The sequence below is a fragment of the Prionailurus viverrinus genome, chromosome A1 (assembly GCF_022837055.1).
Source record: "Prionailurus viverrinus isolate Anna chromosome A1, UM_Priviv_1.0, whole genome shotgun sequence".
In the NCBI taxonomy this organism is placed as follows: Eukaryota; Metazoa; Chordata; class Mammalia; order Carnivora; family Felidae; genus Prionailurus; species Prionailurus viverrinus.
In genome coordinates this window covers 239,822,316-239,841,688 of record NC_062561.1, presented here as the reverse complement: position 1 = coordinate 239,841,688, position 19,373 = coordinate 239,822,316, and the positions used below count along the sequence as shown (strand labels likewise).

General features: G+C 66.2%; 1 protein-coding gene across 1 annotated transcript; it reads right to left on the bottom strand.

Moving 5' to 3' along the window:
* Nucleotides 1-6,915: 6,915 nt before the first annotated feature.
* Nucleotides 6,916-11,065, bottom strand: IRX4 (iroquois homeobox 4). The gene is made up of 5 exons (XM_047869737.1): nucleotides 10,958-11,065; nucleotides 10,225-10,476; nucleotides 9,455-9,567; nucleotides 8,244-8,572; nucleotides 6,916-7,782 (listed from the first exon to the last, which is right to left on the bottom strand). Exons 1-5 carry the CDS (start codon nucleotides 11,000-11,002, stop codon nucleotides 6,959-6,961), a joined length of 1,563 nt encoding a protein of 520 aa, XP_047725693.1. The 5' UTR covers nucleotides 11,003-11,065; the 3' UTR covers nucleotides 6,916-6,958.
* Between the last annotated feature and the right edge of the window lie 8,308 nt (nucleotides 11,066-19,373).

The window sequence follows — 19,373 nt, the reverse complement described above, 5'->3', positions numbered from 1 at the left end:
AGGGCCGCGTGCAATGGACTCTGATGACCCTGAGAGGTGCCCATGACAGCCTGTGTGTGCGCCGTGCCACAGGAGGGTCTGTCCCCAGCTCCTGGACGGTCCTGTGCCTGGAGGTGAGCCCCCCGCCCGGAAGCCGTGCGCCCACCCACTTGCCGGACGTAAATTATGTTCCTGCCCCCCGCGAGTGTTGTTGCGAAGCTGGAGTTTGTGTTCAGGCTGATTATCTTGAACTTGGGCTAATGTTCCATGAAAAGAGTCTCTATCATCAAATTCATTAATTAAGGTCCCATTTGCAGGCTGATTGTGAATGGGCGTCACTTGTGTGACGGGGCAGACCCTGCTCCTGGATGGTGAGGCTGCTGTGGGCACGTGAGTCAGTCTCTGAGGGGCGGGGACACGCTCCCCGATTCCAGGTCAGCCTGGGGGGTGTGGGGCGGGACTGCACTTCGAGCTCAGGCTGGGGCCCGGGGTGGGGGTCCTGTGACCTGTGGCGCCGGTCGGCTGTCGCTTCCCCGCAGGACCACGTGCCCAGTGCATTGCCCTCTGGTGCGCAGGAGGGGTTGTGGGGTGGGTCCTCCCCGGCCTGTGCGGGAGCGGGGCTCCTGGGGGCCTGGGGTTGCTTGCCCTCTGGCCCGTGACACTGGGTCCTGCCCCCCTGCTCCTATTCCCTCACCCCTGCGCAGAGGGTGAGCTCCCCCTCCTCCTCCAGCCGACTCAGTGAGGTCTCTCCTTCGGCGTCCCCCCCCCCCCCCGCCCCAACCCTCTGTAGGTGCAGGCGGGCTTGCTCGCCTCATTCTAGGCAGGCTCTCTCAGTGACAGCTCCTCAGCCAAAGGTGCTGGCACCCTTCCCTCTCCCCGCCCTGCCCCTGCACTGGGGAGGCCACAGCTGGACCAAGCTATACGTCTGCCAGGCGTTTCCGATGGAGCGGCCTCACCTGACCCTGCGGGTCCCCCAGGGCCGGTGCCCTTGGTAAGGCCAGGATGCCCGCGAGGCGCCAGTCAAAGCCTGGCAGGGACGTGGCCATGCCGCTGTGCGGCTGTTCTCCTGGCCCGTGGCACCCGCATACTTACATGCACCCATCAGTTTCCTGCTGTTCCCAGAGCTGCCCCTAATCTTACTGGGCCACTAGCAAATGTCAGAGCGTCACATGGAAACCACATTTCCTTTGTCCTGGGGTTTGTCTCTGCCGCCTGCACTCTGGCGGATGATTGGATGGTTTTCTTCTGTCCTTGGCCGCCCCATGTCAGGTGAGCCGGACACACTTTGGTGAACAGCCCCCACCTGCTACACCCGCCTGTCTATACCCACCTGCCCACACCCACCTGACTACACCCACCTGTCTACACCCACCTCTCTCCACCGCCTGCCTACACCGGCCTGCCTACACCCACCTGTCTACACCCGCCTGTCTACACCCCCCTTCTCCACTCACCTGCCTACACTGGCCTGCCTACACCCGCCTGTCTACACCTAGCCACTGCATCCCAGCCCTGCCCTGGGAACTGGGTGACTTCCTGCCCCTAGGGGGCTGTGGCAGGTGACCTGAAGCTACCCCCCTGCTCACTGTCCCACCTACACTTTCCTCAGTCCGGCTCGACTGGTGTTGCTGTCCCTGTCTCCCCTGCACTCACCCGTGTGAGTCCTGTCACTTCCGGTGCCCTGGCCTCTGGACTGGCCCCTCCCTCCACCGTGAATGCTCTCCCTCCTCCTGCTCCGTCTGTCACAAAGGCCCTCGCCAGGCCAGCTGTGGGCCCTCCCAGCTCACCACGGCCGGCCCGGGGCATCATCCCAGCAGGACAGGGGCGAGCAGCGAGGACATACGCGTGTGCCCGACCTGCTGAATAGCTTCTGGGGCCTGGCATGGGCCCCTCCTGCTCTCCCAGCCTCTCCTGGCCAGGCCTGCTTGCACCTGCTGGGGCCGGGCAGGCCGACACTCGGTGCCTCTCCCTCAGCATAGCATCTGCAAACCCCGGGCCGGTGGAAACGGGGTTCACACAAGTGTTGTGCACATGACCCCATCAGCTTCTTCCACCGGCTCGATCGGACGAACGTAAGGGTTATTATGCCTTTAAGATAGCGCAGTGCCTTGAGAAGCAAAGGCAAGGAGGACCAGGCTGGTGCACCCCCCACATTGATGCCCCCATTAGTTCTACTCCCATCATGACTGTTTCCCGGCCAGATGACAGAGTCCCTAAGCACACAGGCGGCCCCGCTCAGTCTCGTCTGCATCGACACCAGAAGTGGAGGTCGGATGCTGCTACAGACATTCGGCTCCTTTTCTGGGAGCTCCTCCCTGGAGTGACCACACCACTGTAACGGACACAGAATTCCGGTTGGATTGCTGAAAGGGAGGCATCAGCCACCCCGCGTGGGCCAGGGTTCACGCCAAGCCTGCATAAGCCCCTTCTCGCTCTAATTCCCGCTTTGGGCGCTCACTCGGCGGGCTTAGTTCAAGACATTAAGGCTCTTAGCGGGTGGGGCTTCTGGCTCCTGAACTCCACCCTTCGTGTTTAGATCTCCTTGGAAGTGGCAATAAGCCCCAGGGGGGAGGGGGCCCGGGGCCAGGGAAGACACCCCCCCCCCCCCCAGGCTGGTGAGACGGGTGCCTCGCCTCCTACAGTCCTGCCCCAGTGCCTTCCGGGCGGCGTCGGCCCACTGCACCCCAGCAGCAAAGTGGGGGCGCTGCCCGCTCAGGGATCCCCCAATGTGCAGGGGCCTGACTGGTCCCGGGGCGTCAGTAAACCCCTCTTCACCCCAGGGCCAGAGTCCTCCGGGGAAAAGGCAGTTTCTTCCCAATTTCATGAAGCTGATGCCAGACATGCTGGAAGGCAGTCCTCCCTCCTCCTCCCTGCCCCCCCTCCTCCCTGAAGGCCCACCTCCTCCCCGCCCCCCCCCCCCCCCAGCCTTCTCTTCCTCCAGGGCCCCACTGTTCCAGACAGGGTCAGATGGAAAGGTCACGGTGTTTCCTTCCCAGGACTTCACCGCCTTCCCACGCCGTGATCCTGGCCGAGGGGCTTTCCAGGTTCTCCGGCTTAGTGGCACCAATGGGGCAAATACCCTGGCCAGTGTCACCGTCACTGTGAGGGAGGGAACGACGTCTTCCTGGTGCCCTGGCGCAGAGGACAGCAGCTCTGGGCGGGGGACTCCCTCTGCCTCAACTGTACCAGCTGGAAGGAGGCGCTTCAGAGCGCTCCCCTGGTACCAAGTGCCACCTGCCCCAACCTGGGCTGTCCCTTCACCGGACGGCCTGCCCGCTGTGAGCGAGGCTGACCTCACGGCCTGCAGCCTGGGCGCCCACACCCCACTGGAGAGGCCTCGTCTGGGCCCCCGGGCACCGGGGACACCATGTGGCCAGCTGGATGTCCGCAGGGGGAGCCGGGCTCGTGTCCCTCCACCCGCTACTATGTGCCTTAGGAGACAGGCGGTCCCAAGAATCCTCCCACTGGGGAGGACTGGAGCACGGAAAGATCTTTTCCCTGTCTCTTGTTTTATGCAAGAGAAAGACACAGACAGAATGGAGAGGGGAACACACGGCGGGTAGGCCGGGGAGAGGGAGAGAGACGGAGGGGCGGGCCGGCCGCGTGCAGCCACAGGCAGGCAGGCAGGCCCGGGGAGAGGTGGGGGGCATGAATCGGGCAGTCTCAGGAGACCATCACTTTAAATCTTAATTGGTTGCCTTTTAAATATCATTTAAGGGCTGGTGTCCCTGCCTCTCTCTCTAGTTAAGAAGGTGTCGTGTCAAACTCTATTACCTCGCTGGACGAGTCTCCCTTATGTTAAAAAAAAAAGGGGGGGGGGTAGAAAGAGAAAAAAAAAAAGAAAGAAATGGAGGCATCAGCGGCGGTTTGAGGGTCGATAAAGCTCTTAGATTTGGAGACGTTTTCCAGGAGCCCATTTCCCGCGGCTAAGAGTTGTTAATGGAGCTTAAGGAATTATCTTAGACCGGGCGGCCGCCGCCGTATATTTCCCTGTCGGGTCTGGATATGCTGCTGTCAGACTCGCTTAATGAAAAGTAACGCGCCGCTGATTACAGTTTTATTTGGGCGCTATGTAAAGAGCGCCGTTAATTTAGCAGCCCTTCCTTGGTGTGTCTGAATTGGCCACGCCTGAGTGGCTGGGAGCGCGGTCCCCAGCGCCGCTGCCCTGACAGCCTCCCGGGAGGGAAGCGGGGCCGGGGCCCCGCCCCCCCACCACGACCTTTCTCCCCAGCACACCACGGACCCTTAAAATCCGGGTCTCCACCCTCCCCACCCGGCGGCGGCGTCCCGTCCCCTCCCCCTCACTGAGGGGATCCGCCTCCTGACCCCCACCCCGGGGCACACAGGCCACTTGGGGGTAAGGGTGCCTACTGCCAGCCTTCCGGAGCATTGCCCCCAAAGGTAAGGGGGAGGTCCAAGGGACAGCCCCTGGTGGTGGTGGGGGGGGGTGCGCGTGGCTGACTCCCCGCCCCCACCTGATGTCTTTATCCCCACAATTTTGCAGATTAATCAAACAAGTCTCTTCCAGTCGGCGCCACCAAGGTCTGGGGGCTCCTGCGGTGCGGCATTCTGACCTCCAGTCTGCGGGGACCGGCCGGGCTTCCTGCGCCACAGACCCTGCCCAGAGTGTGAGGTCTCCAGGGCCAAGGCGTGGTCGGCAGCGGGAGCCCTCTGGGCCCCCCCCACCCCACCCCGGACTGGCTGCGGGGGATGGGGGGGGCGGCGGGGGTCCAGACCCGGCCGCGGCCCCCACAGCCCCTGCCACCCGCACCGGGGCCCGGGCCCCGCGGCCCCCACAGCCCCTGCCCCGCCCGCCGCGCCGCCTGCGTCAGCGAAGCCTCATTTTTGCTGAAAATGTCTGGCTTTGTCTGGGGCTGGGGTGGGGGCGCGGGGGCAGCCGCCCTCGGCCGCATTAAAATTCCTGGCGCCCCAGCCGCGGCCGCCACGCGTCTCCCCCGAGACTCCACTTTCGCTATTACTGTCAAGTACCCTTGACTCTTTATTTTTGCCCTTTTATCTATTACAACTAATTCGAGTTCTTTTGCCCTTTTCAGTCTAAGACGTGGGCTTTCTGCAAAGCCTCCCCCTGCCAGCGAGCTCTCGGAGCGCGGAGCCTTTAGAAATTGAGGGGTTTACTGTCAAAATGAAAATTTCACTTCAAATTATCTTGGCTGATGCTCGCTCGCCGGGCCGGGGGCCCCCGCCCAGCCTTTGACAGGCGCATCAGCGGCGAGCCTCCGAGTCCCGATGATATCATCCACGGGAGCGAAAGTCAATACGGTGACAGCGCGCGGATACAATCCAATTACCGCGCGGCCCGGACAGGCCTGGGGCGCGGCGCCCGCCCGGCCACCGGGGTCCGGGACCGCCCCCTTCTCTCAGGGGCCGGGGGTCGAGGTCCGGTCGCTCTGGGGCGCGGACCCCGACACCGGCCTCTGGCCGCCAGCGCTCGAGGCCCGCCCCGGAGCGGCTCCCCGGCGGCCCGGGACCCCGCGGGGGGGGGGGGGGCGGGCCCCTGTCCAGTCCCAACCCTCGCAGGGAGGGACCCCGCCTCGCGGGCGCCTCCAAGGCCCCCCGCCCGCCCCCCCCCCCCCCCCGGGCAGGTTCGCCGACTTGCCGATGCGTCCTTCCTCGGGACGCCTGGGACTGCGACGAGGCCCCCGCAGCCGAGCGCTGGCCGGCCAGGGGACCCCGAGTGCAGAGCGCAGCGCTCCCCGCCGCCCTCCAGGGGCCCGCGCCACCGGAGGGAGCGCCCCGAGAGCTTCCTGGGCTCGGAGGTGCGGGCCGGGCTCCGCGGGGGTGGGGGTGGGGGTGGGGGTGGGGGCCGGAGGGAAGCGGGAACCCAGGGCTGGAAGCGCGCGGGAACCGGGGCCAGGCGGGGCTCGCCCCCCGCCCCCGCCCCGGGGCCTCCACTCCCAGCCCCGCCTTCTACCCGCAGCCGACTAAGCGCTCGCCCCCCCCCCCCCTCCACCCCCGGGGCGCACCCGGGGCTTTCGGAGCGCGGGCGGGGCGGCGGGTCCCAGGAGGGAGGGGAGGCGGGGCCGGGGGCGGGAAGGCCGCGTCACTTCGGCTCTGGACGTTCGGAACGCATTCCACGCCCCCCCCCCCCAGTTCCAGGGAATTTAGCAAGTTTGAAAGTTACTCTCCTCTTGCAAGGGAAGCCCCCACTTTCTCAGCACTGTGGAGTGTGGTAACGGGGGAGAGTTTGAAGTTTAGGGCCTGTCCACTTCTCTCACAGACTCCAAAATTCCTGGAAGTTCCTGTAACCGTTGCTATAAACGGGGCTTTGAAGCAGGACGTCTGGGCTCCGCGGGGACACTTCGCGGGGCACTCGGGCAGGCCGCTGCCCCCTCCTGCCCTGGGCGATTAGCACCTTTCCTGGGCAAGACCTCAACCCCCTGGGTGTGAAGCGTGTTCATTTTGCAATGCAAACACCATCACTCGCTTTATTGGTTTGTTATATCAGCCTCTGAAGCAGGCAATTATTGGTGTGAACATACACGTAAAAAAACGTAATTTTATCGAGTTACGAGTGTGCAACAGTGTAAACAGGTGGGAGTGCGGTTGCTGGAAGATGTGCTGAGGACAACGCGGGTCAGCAGGCTGAGGGGTCTTCGGAAGGAGCAAGGATGCCTCAAACCCGGGAGGAGGCGGCAAAACTAAGCCTCAGAGCTGAAATGTCTGGTCCGTGTAAACTTTGGGACGTAAACTTTAGGCTCCGGGGCGGCTCCCTTCTGCTCTGGGAGCGTCCCTACCCGGCTGGGGCCCGGGGCGGAGGTCGGAAATGGCCCGGACCAATGTTTGTCCAGGCGGGGTCTGTGGCCGGGAGGGCCGAGTTCGGCCGGTCCCCCCACGGCGGGTGGGCTGCCTGCACTTGGACGCGCTCCGGTCCTGCTTTGGAAACTCCGTGGAAACAGAGTCTGCGACGCGCAGCAGGCCGGCTCCCCGTTTGCTCCTCCTCCGCGCGGGGCGGGGCCCGTTAGGCGCAAAAGGGCTTGCCCCCGGCCTTGGGCGCCGCCAGCAGCTCCTTGGCTGAGCCTGCGGTCGGGGCGTCGTGGGGCGCGGCGGGCGGGAAAGCGCGCGCCAGGGGCGTCGTCAGCACGTTGGCACCTGCCCCCAGAGAGCGTCCCAGCGGTCCTGGGTCCAGGAGGGCGCCCTTGGCGGTGGCCCAGGCCTGGTTCAAAGTGCTGTGCCTGAGGATAGGGTCGTGAAAGACCCCATCCACCCAGTTTCTGAGACTGGTTACCGGGGAGTCCTGGTGCCTGTCCAGGGCACCCGTGGGGGCCGGGGCCGCAGGCGAGGACGAGGCAGGAGCCAAGGAAGCGGCCGCAGGGGCAGCGGAGCCTTGGCGCTTCAGCATGCACGAAGGGAACTCAGTCTGGCTCAGGGCTGTGGCGGCCGCGGTGGCCGTGTGAGCCAGCGACCAGATGCGCGGCTTGGCCTCGAGGCCCGCCGTCGCCCCAGCCGGCGCGAAGCCCAGCTTGGCCTCGCAGGCCTGCGAGCCGCCCCCAGCGCCAGGCTGCTGCTCGGGCGCAGCCGCCGCGCTCCGGAGGCAGCTTCTGGCCCTCTCCAGGTCCTGGTCCAGGGCGGCCGCGCCACCGGCGGCCAGGGGCATCCGGAGGGTGCCGGAAGCCTCCTTTCCCGGGGCGCTTGGACCGTCAGGCGGGGCGGGGATGCGCTCCAGACCGCCGTCCAGGGGCTGGAAGGGCGGTTTCAGCTCGCACTCAGGGGGCTCCGCCTCCAGCGGGTCGAAATCCTCCAAGTCTGTGAGTTCTAGATCCTTCTCCCCTTTGCCCACCGTCTCTGCGCGGGGTAGAAAGAGGGGCCAGTGCAGGAAGAGAGGAAGGCGCTAATCTGGACCTCACTCTTCCTTCCTAGCTCTGCCGCATAGTCATGGGCCCGCCCCCCGCCCCCAAGCTAGGAGAAGCACCTGTACCTCCCACCTGCTCCAGAACCCCAAGCGGTAACAAAGAAGCCTAGCGATTTCCTGCTCAAATCAATGGGGGGGGGGGGGGGGGCGGAGGGGGAGTGTGTCTATTGTTTTAAGCGCTATTTTGGATTTCTTTAAGCCTGTTCCCAGTTACTCCCGCAGGCCCCCAGGTCAGGGCCCCCATGGGTCAGCTCATTTCATTTGTTGCCCGTGCCCTGACAGTTTGCTCTTACTACCCCAGGTTCAATGTCTTCAGGGGTCCCAGAACCCAAGAAGAAGGCACAGGGAGTCCCCGGCCTCGTGCCCCAGCCTTAGCATTGCAGGTCCCACCCACCTTCACTCTTGGTGCTCTTGAGGGGCTCCTCCCTGGCTTCCTCTTCGCCCCCTTCTTCCTCCTCGCCCTCCGCGTAGGGTCGCTTCTCATCCGCGCATTTGTTCCTCGGGGGCCACGTCATCTTGTTCTCCTTCTTGAGGCGCCGGCGCGCGTTGGCGAACCAGGTGGACACCTGCGTGAGGGTCATCTTGGTGATGATGGCCAGCATGATCTTCTCGCCCTTGGTGGGGTACGGGTTCTTGCGATGCTCCTGCAGCCAGGCCTTGAGCGTGCTGGTGGTCTCTCGCGTGGCGTTCTTCCGCCGCGTGCCGCTGTCCATGGTCCCGTACCTGGAGACAGGCTGGGCAATGGGGGCGCTGGGCCGAGACCCTTGCGTCGCGGGCGGTGGGCCAAGGCCCAGGCAGGCTTTCAGTCCCCGTCGTGGGAGTGTGTTTATGGTGGTAAGACCTGGGTCAAACCCAGGCCCCTGGTTCCTCGCCACGGCCCACAGGCACAGCCTTTTGTGGCCCAAGATGTTTATATTTGATTCAACTTACAGGGAGCCTGGGCTCCTTCCTAGCCGGAGTGCAATGCGGGCTCAAGGCCTGGCCAGGTCTCTGTCACCCTACATAGACATCTATTTCTTCAGGTTCCTTTATGGGGCCCCTCGCCTACCCTTTTGATCCCCGAACCACAGAAATGTGAACCCAACTATGTAACAGCCGTGGGCAGGGGTGGTCATTAGTGTCTGTGGGGAGAAAGCGTCCAGACGGCCTATGGGGACTTCCTGCAGTTAAATTTATAATTGTCACCCTTCTCCCCCTAAGATGGGCCACGCGTCTCTGGATGAGCAGACTGGACTCCCCCTTCTGGTTCCCACCAAAGGGAAAGGTGGGCTAGGCTCTTTGGGCAGAGGGAGGCGTCTGAAGCCTGGGCGGGGAGACTTGACAGCCGCCCAGAACCACAGTGCAGCGAGGGCTGTGAGGGTCCAGACAGCGAAGGGAGCGAGAGGGAGAGGCTGGGGACGCATTTGCCCAGTGGGGCAAGGCTTGCCAATGGGGCGGGGCTCGGACTAACGCAAGGTCAGCTGAAACCTGACCCGAAATCCCTCCCCTAGCCGCCCAAAGATTCACAGGGGGCGTGGGGCTGGTGGTGCGGAGTTTGACGACTGAATGGAGCGCAGGGGCCCGGGCGGGGGCAGTGAGGAGGGATTCTGTCCGCCGGTCCCTCACCTGTCGTAGGGGTACTGGCCCAACGCCGGCTCGTAGGGGTAGTAGGCGGCGGCCGCAGCAGGCGCGAGGCCCGCATGCGCAGATCCCGGCGCGTCCTTGGAGTCGAAGCCATTCTGTAGGATCCCACGCGCCTGGGGTCGCAGCTTCCGGGAGGCGACCCAGCTCAACCCCAGCCCCCCAGGCCCCTTGGTTCCTGCACGCTTTGCACAGACCCTTGGGCAGCCTCATAAGCCACCCCACCCCCGGACTCTCTTTTGGGGCCAGGGAGCAAAGAAGCCTCAAGATGGGGAGAGAGGACGCGCAGAATTGGGGGGGGGGCGGTCGGGGAGTAGGAGACAGAAGAATGAGGTTGGAGGGAGAGGGGGGCAGAGGAGACAGGTGGGGGTTGGGAGACAGCAGGAGGGAGGACCCGGACCCAAGGAGAGGGAGGAAGGAGGAGCGAGGGGGGAGACGAGCTGGGGGGAGGAGGGGGAAGGGAGCAGGGGAGGGCCAAGCGGTGGGGCACTGGGAGGGAGGAGGAGGGAGACCGGGAGGAGTGAAGGTAGGGAGCTCAGAGGAGGAAAGCGCGGGACAAGGGGCGGGCGCCGAGCTCGCGCTCTGGGGGCGGGCGGTGCTGGGAGGAACCCGGCCAGCAGGCTCCCCCTGCAGCGCGGGGTCCTGGGCACGTGCGCCCGCGCCGCGGGCTCCCTGGGAGGTGGGCTGGGCAACTCGGGGGCAGGGGCGTGGCGCGGCGCGGCGGAGGACGGCTTCAGACAATCCCCTCCCCTTACCAGCGAGTAGAAAGCGGACGCCTCGGAGCCGTAGGTCACGTAGTTGCCGTAGCCCTGCGAGCCGCCGTACGGGCCCCCGTACACCCCCAGCGCCGCGGCCGAGTTGAGCTCGTGGCGCGCGGTGGCCAGCAGCCGGCTCTCGTAGACCGGGCAGTAGACGGGCGCCTGGGCCGAGGCGGCGGGCCCCGAGTCGGCCAGCGTGCGGCCGCCGGACTCGCAGCACGTGCTCAGGGAGTTGGTGGTCATCAGGAACTGGGGGAGAGAGGGGCCGCGAGGAAGGGCCGGCGCCCGGGGGTGAGGGGGGCGCGCCGCCCGGGGACCCTGCCCCACTGCCCGGGGCGTACTGCCGTCCACGCCGCCGCGCGTTCCCTCCTGCCGCGAGTGCTCTCGGCCGGGCCTCCTCCAGCCACTGGGGGACCAGCCCTACCAGGCCCCGGAGTTTTCACACGCACCCCGGGTGTGTGGGTGTGTGTGTGTGGGGGGGGGTTCCCAAGGCCGCGCACGCCCTCCTGTGCCACGACGTCTCTCCTGGGGTGATGGTGAGGGTCAAAGAAAGCGGGGGACAAGGGGGGCCCGCACGTCAGAGTCTCTCGGCGCCCCTGCCCTCCCCGGGGCTGGCTGCAAGGAGCGCCTGGCACAGGCCCCGCTCTCTGGGAAGCGACCCCGGGTCGCTGGACAGCCTGCCAGCCGGCGTGTCCGGCCGCGTTCCCGCACCCTCGCGGGGCCCCCTTACCTGGGGTGCGGAGGAATAGGGGTATCCAAACTGCGGGTAGGACATGGCGGGGCCGGCGGGGTCCTGCGCGTGGTCGCCCGCGTGGCGCGGCCACTGCTCCGGGGCCGCCGGCTCCTAGGCGCTGGGAGGGCGAAGCGGAAGAGCGGGTTAATTCATCCACGCGCCCCGCAAACTTTTCTAACCCGGTGGGAAAGTGAGCCGCGGCGGCCGCACCGAGCCTTTTAGCCTCACGTTCCCGAGCCTCGAGGGGGCTCTGGGACCAGCCCGCCTCGCAGCGGCGACACAAATACATATTTTGCAAAAAAGGGGGAAAAAAAAAAACCACCGAGTTGCGCGAACCCGTCAAGTCAAATGTGCTTGGCTTTCAGCGGCGGGGGCGCTGACGTCAGCCCACGCCGCGCAGCTCGGCCGGGCCGCAGACGTGCGGGTCACTGGCGGCGGCCGGGCTGCGGGGCTGCGGGGCTGCGGGGCTGCGGGGCTGCGGGGCTGCGGGGCTGCGGGGCGGGGGCGCCGCGCGGGGCGAAGAGGCCACAACAGGCTCTGACAAATGAATTCCGTCCGTGGAGTCAATATCGCCCCCACGAATGCCGTTTCTCCTTAGTCACCGAGGATGGGAAGCACTTTTAATTAGAAATTAATTAATGAGCACCTGCGCCTGCCCGCCCCACTGTAATCATTAGTCTCAATTACAAATGAGACACGTGAAGGGACACACGAGCGAGTCTCCACTGAAGATGTAATCAACAGTTAAAATTAGCCGGGCGCTGGCGCAGGCGGCCGGGCCTCCGCGCCCCGCTCGGCGGCAGGTGCAGGAGGGCCGCTCCGCAGGCCCGCGCGCGACCCCGACTATTGTTTAACTGGCTCTCCGCTCGGCCTCCCGCCGGTTCGAACCCTGCTCCGGGGCGGGGAGTTCCAGAACCAGATGCGGCTGCCAGTGTGCGCGTCCGAAGGGCAACCTGCTCTCAGGTGTGTGGGTCCCGCGTCCTCCCCAGAGCCATCCACCGAGGCCTCCCCCAGAGCCATCCACTCCGGGCCTCGGTGGTCCAATTGCCGCGGGGCTCTGCGTCTGCCCGCCAGCCTGTCCCCCGGGAACGCCCCCCCCGCCCCCGCGCGTCCCACCCCCGCGCGTCCCACCCCCGGTCCTGTGAGTTCCTGCACAGCGACCGCCCTCCCTTTCCTCCTCCACCCCCTTCCGCGGCCGCCCTCCCAGCCTCCCCGTGCCCCTCGCGGCTGAACCCGGGACTGCCAGACAGCCCTGCGCGCTCCGGAGAGTAGGTTTCCGCCGCCCTGCTCCGGGGCCCCTCGGGTTAAGTGCAGGGGAGGGAGCGCCGGGACGCCTTCCCCTGCCCGTTTTGTACAGCTCTGGGCCCGGGGCGTTCGGGGCAGTCTGGGGGCTGGGGGACAGCCGTGCGCCCTCTCCAGGACTTTCCATCGGGTCCCGGTCCTGGGACCCAGCTCGAATGCAAAGCGGAGGCCAGCACGCAGGCTGCAAACGGGCGCCCCGGCACCCCGAACTCGCTCCCCGAACTCGCTCCCCGCCTTTTAGGCAGCCGCCCTCCGGGGACCCCCCCGGCTCGCCCCTGCCGCTCTGCCCCGCTCGGCCTCCCGCGGTCGGCCGGCCGGGAGGGGAGCTGTGCGCGGCGGCGCTGTGCAGACTTGCTCGGAAAGATTCCTGGGTTCAGACCTGTGAATCGCCCCAGGGTCACCCTCTAATTAATGATGACGCTCTCGCCCTCTCCCCAGCTGCAAACCTGCCTCCCAGAAACGAAATCTGCCCGCTCTGACAGCTCGGTTGAAGGTGATTGATGACTGTCTGGAGACCACAGTACGCATCATATAATATCTGCTGCGTAATTGCTTTAATTTACAGATGAAAATACGAGCTCTCCGATCGCGCTGAACCACAGCCGGCCACGTCCGAGCTGCTTGCGAAGGAAAATCATCGGAAATAATGAATAGCCGCCCATGCAAATTATTCAGACAGTTTAAGCGTCTGTAGCCGGGAGAGATATATAAAGAACACGAGTCAAATGACATTAATAATTGTTTCTGAATTCTGTATTGATCTCGTGGCGGCCGTGTTTATTTCTTTCTCACCTGAATTGCTAATATCACCTTCCTGTAAATAATAAGAAACTAGCCACCGGGGCTTCTGGGGCAGAAATGAATCTCTCAGTGGCTCTCCCTCTTCCTCCTCTGCTCCTCCCCTCCCCCACCCCCCTCCTCCCAACTCCCTCCAGTTTTCCCGGCTTCTGCTGTGGCTTTTCTGAACATCCTCCTACTTCCCATTATTTATTGTTTACAAACAGCTCGCTCTCTCCTGGTAAAGAGGTTTGGGCGACGGAGGGGCCCGAGCCACGGGTGGCCGAGGGGGCTCCGGGAGCAGCAATCCGGGGCAAAGATGCCTTCAGCCCCTTGTCCTCACCCCACTCCCAAGGCCCAACCCCAGCGATCGTGAGCCCTCGGCTGGCAGGGGGAGGACAGCCACCGCCCAGGTCCCAGCGGCACTGAGCCACCGCGCTCTGGCTTGCCGGGCAGCACACCCAGGCCTGCACCCTGCCCTTCCTCACCCGGGCCACAGCTCACGGGGAACGGCGCCCCCTGAACACGCCAACATTCGTCTTGTGAGCAGCCTTCGGAGCCCTGGAGGGCACAGCCCGTCAGTGGAGGCCTCAGGGGGGTCAAGGGCTTCCTTTGACCATCACTGCAACGTTTCCCTTTCCAGCCTGGGTCGTAAAAAGACGCCCCCAGTCCCCACCCGCTGGCCCGGTTCTCCCAGGCAACCTGGACTCCTAATCCAGAAATCAAGCTCACCGACTACTTTCCAAGGCCTCCTCTTCCTCCGCTTCCCGCCGCTCCAGGCCTGCCGCACCCTGGCGGCCACCCTGTCTGGGGAAGCTCGGTGCTGTTGTGAGGAGCCTGGCGACCTTGCCCGGGCTCACCCAGGCCCCGCGACCCGATCCTGGATGCAGGGCTGGCCAGGCCTGTCTCCCGACCGGCGCACACCCCGGCATCTCGCTGACGCCCTGCGCCGGGCTGAGGCCGGCCTCCTGCAACCGAGATACTTTCTGGGTTATCTTTGTCCCGTGGCAAACGCCGGAATAACTCTCCGAGTGCCCTTTCCCGAAAGGCTGAGGCCCCGGGGTTTCCCTCCCAGAGCGGGCAGAACGGGAGGGTGGGCATCTCAGGTACCATCAGCTAAATGCTCCTGCACAGACGCGCGTGCTGAACCCAAGTCCCTCGAGGGACCCTCGGTTCTAAATACACCCCCGAGAGGCTCCCCGGGGACCGAGCAGCGGCTCAGCTCGGGCGAGGTGCCCCCCCCAGCCTGTTGAGTGCTGAAGGAGCCCAGGGCCAGGGGGCCTGAGTACGGTTAGCGCCCAACGTTAGAGGCCTACGGGTCGCCCTCTTTGCCCCGGGGGCGGGGGTGGGTGCTGTAGGCCGCTGAGGGCCTCTGGGAGGTAGGCCGCGCCCTAACGTTCCACCCCGCCCCGCTCCCCGTGGGGCTTCGCTCCCGAGCCCCGCCGAGGCCAGGCGCTCCCCGCGGTTCCCCGAGTCGTCCCCCGGGGCCACCCCGTCCTCCGCACCGAGAGCCTCCGGGGGCTCGCTCCAGCCCGACGAAGTTGACCTCAGGCAGAGGGCGGAGGCTGGAGCGCGAGGAGCCGGCCGAGGGCCAGCCCTCGGGGCGCCGGTGCCCGCCCACTGCTTGCGGACACCCGGGCGGGGTGTGGCGCTGAAAGGCGTTCTGGATGTCGCTGGCGCCGAGGTCGGCGGGTCACTCCTTCGCGGCCGGTCCTCCGGGTCTCACGCGAAGTGAGGCGGGCGAGCTGCAGGCAGGCGCGCGGAATCCTGCTCCCGAACCGCCTGCAACCCCCCCCCCCCGCCCCCCACCGTTTCGCTCCGGCTCTCCCGCCGCGCCCCCGCCGCCCGCCCGCAGGGCGCCGCCCGAGCGGGAAAGGCGCGCGGTCGGGGCGTCCCGGGGCAGGCCCGGCTGCCCCGCGTCGGCCCCCCGCTCCCCGCGCCTCCCCCGCACCCCGTTTCCGCAACTTGCAGCGAACGCGGCCGCCTCTGGAGACCCCAGCGGCAGGCGGCAAACTTTGTGCCCTCCGGCGCAGGAGCGATCCCCGCAAAGTTTGTGCGGCCGAGCCCACTCCCTACCTGCGCTGGGGACGCGCCCGCCCGCGCCGCTCGGGCGCCGGGGCCGCGGGGAGCAGCGCGCAGCCCGGGACGCACCGGGGAGTCGCCGCAGTCGCCGCCGCCCGCGCCCCTCGGCGGCCGCGCGGAGCCTCCGCCTCCCCGGAAGGGGGGAGGGGTCTCGGAGCCCCGGGGCGGGGGCGGGGGCGGGCGGCGGGGACCTCGCCTACCTGCGGTGGCGCCCGGCCACTACCGGCCGCCCGCGAGGGCTCTGCGCGGCCGCTCGGCGCGCGCGCTCCGGCGGGGAGCAGGCGACAACTAATGGAGACATTTCCAGGCGGAGCACCTGGCGAGCGGAGCGCGCCGGCGTCCCCAGGCGCCGCGGTCGTCAGCCGAGCCCGCACCGGCGTGACGTGGGCGAGCGAGCGCGCTGCTCCCACCCGGCCGCCCATTAACGCTTTCCCCCGCGGGCGCCGCGCGCTCGCCAACTTTCCCCTCCGCCTGGCCCGCGCCCTGGGTGCGTGGGGCGTAGGGGCAGGCACGGGGGGCGCCCTGGGGCGGGGGCAGGGACGCCGGGCTCAGAGAAGACGGCGCCGCCACAACGGGGCGGCAGGAAGGCAGGCCGCCTCCATCCGGCCAGACCTTTCGGGGGCTGTCAGGCCGCCCTCCCCCGCGCCCCGCTGTCTTGGGCCAGAAGAACGGCGCCCGAGACCGCCTCGCTGGTTCTTGGCCCCAGTTCTCCTGAGTCTCCCCGTTGGCCACGCTACCCCGCGCTCCGAGGAGCTGGCAGAGGGCTCGGGTGCGCGCAGGCCTCCTGGGAGTAGGCTGGGCGAGCAGCTCTGGGCCCGGGCTTCCTTCCCCGCACTCCCAGCCCCGCAGCATCGCCTCTTGGCGCGGAGGGAGCCCAGCTCCCACGGCTACTGTCCGCGCGAGTCCACTGGACTGTCCGGGCAGCGGCGACTGCCTTGGTGTAGGCAGGTGGGGGTGGCTGTACAAAGGTGACAGCAAGCCTGCAATCTGCCCAGGACTGGGTGGCCGGAGTGGGAGCTTGCTAAGGGCTGACTGCAGTGCTGCTGGGCTGGGTGTCCAGCCTGGGGCCACCCCTCTGCCTGGACAGCCAGTGGCTCCTGAGACCTGAGTCCAGGAGGGAAGTCAGTCTGGGTGGGTCCCAGGTCACTCAGCCAGAGGAAGCTTGCCCTGCGCCCCCCCCCGCCCCCCCCCCCCATCATTTCAAGGAACCTTGGAGTTGTTCTCATGATCTGTGGCCTTATAATGACGTCTGAGATTTGTTGACCTGGATAATGTCTGAAAAAGTTACTTGCTGTCCTCCCTCTTTTTTCCCTGCAAAGCTCCGGCAACCGCTGGGGGACAGTGCTCATTTGCCTGCTCCGACAACGGCACGCTGGGTGGTGTTTGTCTCCTGGCCTCTCGTGTGCCTCTGTTTCCTCCACGGAACAGAAGGAGAGCCAGCAGTCCTGGCTTCCCCGCCCTGCTGCTGAGCCCAGAGCTTCCGCTGGCTTCTCTGGGAAGGACACAGCTTTGCGGTCTGGGTCCACTGTGGAAACACGAAGCTGGGCCTCGGGCGGGCTACGGGCCTGCAGACACCCTTTCCGACCCTGGGCTGATTGGAGGGGGTTGTGAGAGGGGTGCCTGTATGGCGGGGCGTCTGGAAACGTCCTCCAGAGTAAGGCAGGGAGCTTGCTCGATTCTAGCCGGAAGGAAGTGGAGTCAGGGCGCCGAGGGAGGGATGACCGCTGTCCCTGCCCTGCTGGCAGCTTCCTCCCCCCTCTTCTTGCCACAGGATGGTTTTGGCAGGGCCTCGGGGCCAACGGGGACAAGCACGCCAGTCCCTCCCCGCAGAGCCTACCTGGGACTTAGATTCTTTTCATAGCTGACGATAAGCAAGGCATGTTTGTGTTCACAGCCCTGATGGGGAGATAGGTGCATTCTGCCTGCCTTCGCTCATTCAAGACAGCGGTGGCCGTGGCGGCGGGCGTCTGAGAAGCACCGGGGCCCACGTGGAGCTCAGGGCAGCCGGCGGCCTCCGGAGTCTCCACAGCCGGAACAGCACCCAGGCCCCTGGAAACGGCACCTCCCCGGAAGGTGCGCTGAGCGGCCCGTCGCCCTTCCTTGGGGGGCAGGGCCTCCCTTCACTCCGCTCCCTGGAAGCCAATCTTCGTGTCCCATCACTTGGACGCTGCCGGGCCTGACCTTGCCCGGCTCCCTGGCCAAGTGGCGGGAAGCGTCGATGGCCCTCCTCCGCCCCTGCCTCTCGGGCAGGAGGCTCGCGTGGCTCTCCCGCTGCGCTGAGAGGGCCTCCTGGGCCCGTGCTCTGGGGGAAGGATGGCAATACCCCAGGTCTTGCCCAGGGAGCCTGGCAGGGAAAGTCCCTCTTTGGCCCGGGACTGAGTGATCCATCCAGGGAGCCATTGTGCCACCTCCGAAGGGCAGCGGTCCCCCCAGGCCGACGGAGGGCGCCCCGGCACTCCCTGCACAGGAACGAGGCCAGGGGCTGCGCCCACCCCTGCGCCCCCACCTCTGGTCCCTGTGGTCGGAGGTGCTCCCCGGTGGATCCGTTGTCTGTCGATTGTCTTTTGTTTCTGCTGCTGGCAGAGCTGCCCGGGTGCGATCTGAAACAAAGTCTCCGTGCCCCCGGGGCCTGGCCCCGCTGCGGCGTCCCCCCGCCCCCCCAGCCTGGCCGTTGCAGCAACACGCAGAGGCATCTGGTGGGGAACGAGGAGCTGGCCGATGCCGTCTGCTGCCTGCCGTCACCCAGGGACCCGCGCCCCGGTCCCCCTCCCTGGGAACCCGCGAGAGGCTCCGACTGCAGTGGGGGAGGGGAAGGGGAGGCCACAGGAACCGGTCCCTAGTGAGGACGGCCTCAGAGGGACCGCCTGGCAGCACTGGGCATGGCGTCCTGAAGATGCCCTTGGGCTTGGAAGGGCCCAGCCTTCTAACGGCTCCGTGGCCAGACTTAGCCGCAGAGCAGCGTGGGGCCCAGATCCTGGGGCTGGACAGTGGAGAGCGACATGGCTCATCTCTGGCAAGTTCCCCCAGGAGCTGAGGACTGGGGCCGCAGGGCTGTAGGAGGGCTTTGTCCCGGCCCAGCGCCAATCTGAATTACTTAAAGCAGAAAGTCTGAGTGGCTTCTCTTTCAAAGCAGCCTGGTGCTGGGGTCAGGGTCAGGGACAGGGACGCGCCCCTGGCCCCGGGTCAGAGGTGCCGGGGGCCGCGGCCCAGGGTGATCAGAGGGGACTGAGGGCTGCCCCAGTCCCGCCCGGTCACCGCCTCCCTTCCTGTTTTCCCACCCTCGTGGGCTTGGAAGGAGAGCAGGGAGCAGGAGTTGGGAAGTTTTTCTTTCTCCTCATTTCAGAAACACGATGTCATGTCTGTGATGCTGAAACGCATGGGCAGATTTTAGGGAGGTTTCTGTTATTAAAAGCGAGAGGCTATCAATTCAGACACTGTGTGCAGTCTGCGTGGTCCAGCTTGAAATGTTTACCTGCCGCAGCCCGGACTCACCGGCATCCACACCAGAGGGAGGTACCGTGAAGCGTAGAAGAGACAACAGCCTGGAGTTTGACTGTCGTGTCGGAGTCCTTGACGGAAGGGTTGGAGAGAACGTCTTGCGGGTGGGGACAGGAGGTGTCAGGGTGGGTCCCGAGTGCGTGAGCTTGTGGGGGGCCTCCCGTAGGAGCCCCGTGGGGCGTGCTCCCCGGAACTCGCGGCCCGAAAGCCCGTTTTCCCACGGCGGTGTCAGCGAAGGCGCGACCGCCCGCCTCGTTCACGCGCACTGCTCCGCAATCACCCGCCAACAGCCCTGTGGCGGGTGGAAGGTGACCAGGCACCAAATGGCACTTGCCCAGGCCAGGGAGGAGGTGAGGGAGACAGAGGGGTGGAGCGCAGGGCACAGGGGGCTGCGCTGCCATCGGGGCTCGGCTGCTGGCCTCTCCTGCACCCCTCCCAGCCCGGGTTCGGGGAGGCCCGTGTGCACCCCTCCCAGCAGCGCCCCAGACGGAGCCGTGCCGTCAGCGACCTTTGCCGACGTGGGCGGGTCAGCGCTGCGGGTCTGTCGTTGGGGCACCGATCTGCCTTGTAGTTCGTTGTCCTGGGGACTCTGGTGTGTCCCCTTCCAGGGTGGCTGGGGACAGTTGCCGGCCACCTAACAAAACCGAGTGTCCCCCCCGCCTCCCCGGCGGTAAACTCAGTGCAGCTGGTGACGCTCCGACGGTGACCGGTGTCACCACAGGCTTTTAATTACTGTGGCAGCAAATCATACAGG